This window comes from Silurus meridionalis, chromosome 7 (genome assembly GCF_014805685.1).
Source record: "Silurus meridionalis isolate SWU-2019-XX chromosome 7, ASM1480568v1, whole genome shotgun sequence".
NCBI lineage: Eukaryota > Metazoa > Chordata > Actinopteri > Siluriformes > Siluridae > Silurus > Silurus meridionalis.
Genome location: NC_060890.1, coordinates 25949500 through 25954255, shown reverse-complemented (window position 1 = coordinate 25954255; position 4756 = coordinate 25949500). Strand labels below are relative to the sequence as shown.

Genomic DNA, 4756 nt, shown 5'->3' with positions numbered 1-4756 from the left:
TTGCAGATGACACCACGCTCATTAGACTCATCCAAGATGGCAACAAGTCTGCATATGAGCAGGAGGTGAAGCAGCTGGTGCTATGGTGCAGTCAAAACAACCTAGAGCTAAACACACTCAAAACTGTGGAGATGATGGACTTTAGGAAACACCCTTCAACACTACTCCCCTCACAATATCCAACAGCCCTGTGTCATCTGTGAAGAACTTTAAGTTTCCTTGAAAGTATTTCCCAAGACCTGAAATGGGAGTACAACATAAACTAATTCTTAAAAAGTCCCAGCAGAGGATGTACTTATTAAAGCCAATTAAGGAAGTCTGGTCTGCCACAGGAGCTGTTGGTGCAGTTTTACACAGCAATCATGGAATCAGTCCTGTGCTCATTAATCACCATCTGGTTTGGAGGAGCAACAACACAGGACAGGAACAGACTGCAACACACATTTAAAACAGCAGAAAAAAATCCTGGTGCTCCCCTGCCCACTCCTGTACCATACCTTACTTATAATCTTATACTCCAGTGCTCATGTTAGTTCTCACTCTCCAGTGTTCTGTATTGTTGAAAGATTTATGATCAAACTCTTGATGTCACCCAAATGAGGATGGGTTCCCCTTTTGAGTCTGGTTCCTCTCAAGGTTTCTTCCTTATAACATCTAAGGGAGTTTTTCCTTGCCAAAGTCTCCATGGCTGTTTATTAGGGATAAATACACACCATTCACCTTCACTGTTGATTTCTGTAAAGCTGCTTTGAGGCAATGTCTGTTGTGAAAAGCACTATAGAAATAAACTTGACTTGACATACAAGAACCAGAAACCGGGAAGTAAAAATCACTACTGATCCTTCAAACCCTGGACACAACATCTTTCAGCTCCTCCCTTCTGGCAGGTGCTACAGAACTCTGTTTACCAAAACCACCAGACACAGGAACAGTTTCTTTCCCCAGTCATTAAGCCTCATTAACAACTCACCATAATTATTTTCCCTGCTTCATATCACATCTATAAGTACTGCCAGTCATCACATCATCCGTTTATGTTACACACACTATTGCTGCTGTATATTGTACAAAGTTCTAAAGTAAACTCTTTCTCATACCTGACGCACAATAGTCATTTACACTACCATGAACTCACCCTTTATGTACATCACTGATCTGTCATATAATCTGTATCGTTATTTAATACTCGTTCTGTCTGTATTGTCTCACATTGTCTTGTCTGGTTTGTCTCATATAGTGTAATTTATGTCTGTACTTTGAGTCATTAACAGCTGGAACCAAATTCCTTGTGTGTCAACACACTTGGTCAATAAACCTGATTCTGAAATGCAGGTTGAAATGCTGGAGCTTCTGTGTACTGGTTTTTGGGCTGATGAGCAAAATCTCCGTCTTATCAGAATTTAATAATAAAGTTATGGGTCATTCAGTCTTTTAATTCTTTAACACACTGTTATCCGAGTTAATTGAGTATATCGCCTGGTTACGATGAGAAATATAGCTGGGTATCATCAGCATAACAGTGGAAGCTAACCCCAAACCTTCTAATAATATTCCCCAATTGAAGCATGTATATTGTGACCTGCCCAGGGTCACAGGAGAACCTATCCTTCTTTATGGAATCAGAAAAACAATAATTATCCAAAAGAACCTGTAAAGAACTTTTAATATTGAGTGTTGGAAGGTCATTCTTGAAGTCTGCTTTATATCTTCACGGTTCCATTCTGAAGATACTTAGATGTGTTAAATAGCTGGATGTCTTCTTCTGCTGCGTCTTCATGTTCATGTTCTGCTGCTTCTTCTTCACATTTGTTTCGCTTTATCTTTTCTTCACTTGTATGAAATTGTTCCAAAAGAGTCAAATAAATACGAAAAGCTCATTTCTCGAATCTGCTTTAATTTAAAGAAATACAGAGCAACTGGATTCCATCCTCATCTCACACATATACACACACACACACACACACACACACACACACACACACACACACACACACACACACACACACACACACACACACTCCGGCATATCGTTCACATTAAATACTTATATTTTAGGTATAAATTATACTTCATTCCACTCGGTACTCAGTAGATCCTCACTCTGGGTTGAAATCTCTTTCTTCAGACTGAACCAGTCTTTGAGACCATTTATGGAGTTCTGAAGGCTCCGCCCTCACTTCTGCTGAAGTTTATTATACAAAATAATGTTCCCATATTTGAATTCAGGCAATTTTGCAATGATTAAATAAATGTGTTTAACCTTTTTATGGAAGTTTGCAATTGATTTCTATGGTGTGGAGGCGGAGCATTGTGGTGGGAGGGCGGAGCCATTGGGGGGGGTGGCAACAGAATTCTCGTCTAGGGTGCCAAAAAGGCTAGAAATGGCCCTGCGCCAGCTCCACCTTTTACACACAAAAAAAAGTTCACAACGTGAACTCAGACAGCCCCGCCCTCTAACCAAAAGTACACCAAGTACTTAGTACACACTCCATTTTTCCCCCACATAGTCCATTTTTAAACAAGAGAAGCACATTAGGCTCCACCCTTAACAGAGAGAACTCTACACTCTGCCCCCTTTCCTTCACAGAGAACTTTGCTTTTAGCGAATCCAGAGACTCCACCTCTATCCTTCGGAGAATCCTGATAGACGCCGCCCCTATAATAGACCCCGCCCACATCATTCAGCAAATCCTGATAGACTCCTTTTCACCTTTTACAATTTTATAAATTGATTCAAAGACACGCCCACCAATCTGCTCGGAAACTAGACTGAAATATATACACACACAAATCAGTCTTGTCTTAGTAGTGGGCGGAGCCATAAACACACCAATGACACGTGTGTATATAACGTGTGTGAGGCTGAAACGGTAGTTTTAAGCGTCAGGTTCTTGCTAGCCTTCATCAGGAGGTTCTTGTGTACATCAAAAGCAGCTTGATAGATGCAATCGCACCTAGCGGACTCACGTAAAACCCTCGTTTCTGCATGCCGATTTGCGTCCACGTAACGATTTTACGTTTCTTCCGTCTGTAAAGTAACCTCGGAGCTTCGTGCTCCTCCACGGTTGTGTTCCAAACCCATACATGCTTACGTGGACTGAATACAGTCTATTGCGTCTTTTGTTTCACTTCATTTTAACGTGAAATGATCTCACGTGTCGTTCCGTTCGAATTTTACAGCCACCAGGTGAGCGGCGTGTGTTCAATCCGTACACCTCTACATCACACAGGACGCAAAACCGGTGGCTGAGATCTCAGGTCCGTTACTACATACGGTCCATTACAATCATAGCAATTAACAGTTTCCTTTGATGAAACTATGGACACACACACACACACACACACACACACACACACACACACACACACACACACACACACACACACACACACACACACACATTGATGTAACCCTTCAAACTCCTGCTAACACATGCTAATTGTGAATAAATGTATAAATCATAAGCATTTTATGCTCATAAAGCTTTTCTCTTTAGATTAATTCGTTCTGTTTGTAATTTGAGTTCTGAGGCAGGATGAGGCCCAAAATAATCCGCCTCCAATACACACTTTTAGATTTTCTTCTTCTTTGATACTCGTGTTAATGGTCTCGCTGTAGTTGTGAGGTTTGGATTAAAGTGTGATGTATATTGAGGAGTCGTTTAGAAGGACAGGATGGTTCTCTGGATGATTTCTGCACACTCTCTGATCTCGTCTTCCTTAACAATGAGGGGCGGGGCCAGCCGGATGATGTGCCCGTGAGTGGGCTTGGCTAACAGCCCGTTGTCGCGGAGACGCAAGCACACGCGCCACGCGTCGTAATCTGGAAAATAAAGACGAGTTGGGTTTAGCATATTTAAATGTGAGTGCGCAGTGTGTGAGTGTGTGTGTGTGTGTGTGTGTGTGTGTGTGTGTGAGACCTTTAGTCTCCTTGATGACGATGGCATTGAGGAGGCCTTTCCCTCGCACTGTCGTGACGACCTCTTTGGGCAGCTTGTTAAGCTCCGCCCTCAAAATCTTCCCCATTTTTTCGGCGTTCTCCGCAAGTTTTTCCTCTTCTAGGACCTGAATGGATCAGAACACACACACACACACACACACACACACACACACACACACACACACAGGATAATAAGACAGGTTAATATTATGGGATAGTGGAGGTATGGACACTTCGCACACGTTTATGTATGTGTGGGTGGATGAGTGAAGGATTTGTGGATAGATGGATGGATGGAAAGAGGGAACGATGGAGGGATGGATGGAAATGTTCTCAAAAATGGATAAATAGGTCCCCTGCATATATGGACGAATGGATGATTGTTTTTACGGATGGATGGATGGATGGATGGATGGATGGATGGATGGATTCTCTGCATAGATTATGATGGATGGATAGAGGAAGGGAAATATTCACAAAATGGATGAATGGATCTTCTACATACATGGATGAATAGACGACTGGATTAGATGGATGGATGGATGGCAGGATGGGCCTTTGCAAAGATAAATAGAGGGATGGATAGGTTCTCTAAGAAGGAAGGATAAAGGGAAAGAAGGATAAATGGAGGGATGGATGGTTTCTCTGCATAGATTATGATAAATTGGATGGATGGATGGATGCATGGATGGATGCATGGAGTGGTAGACAAGGTGAATAGATGTGATTTCTGCATGAAAAGATAGATAAATAGATGGACAGATAGATGAATGTGTTCTTTGACTTGGTGGACAGATAAAAGGTTGGATGAAGGGA

The 4756-nt window shown here is 42.0% G+C and overlaps 1 protein-coding gene across 2 annotated transcripts in view; it reads right to left on the bottom strand.

Annotated features, from left to right (window-relative positions):
- Positions 1 to 1874: 1874 nt before the first annotated feature.
- Positions 1875 to 4756, bottom strand: part of oat (ornithine aminotransferase) — an 18643-nt gene continuing 15761 nt past the window's right edge. For both annotated transcript variants that reach the window (XM_046854495.1, XM_046854494.1), the window contains 2 exons: positions 3921 to 4065; positions 1875 to 3823 (listed from right to left, as the gene is read on the bottom strand). In XM_046854495.1, coding sequence (XP_046710451.1) covers positions 3663 to 3823; positions 3921 to 4065 — 306 coding nt within the window. In that variant the 3' untranslated portion in view covers positions 1875 to 3662. The remainder of the gene's footprint in view (positions 3824 to 3920; positions 4066 to 4756) is intronic.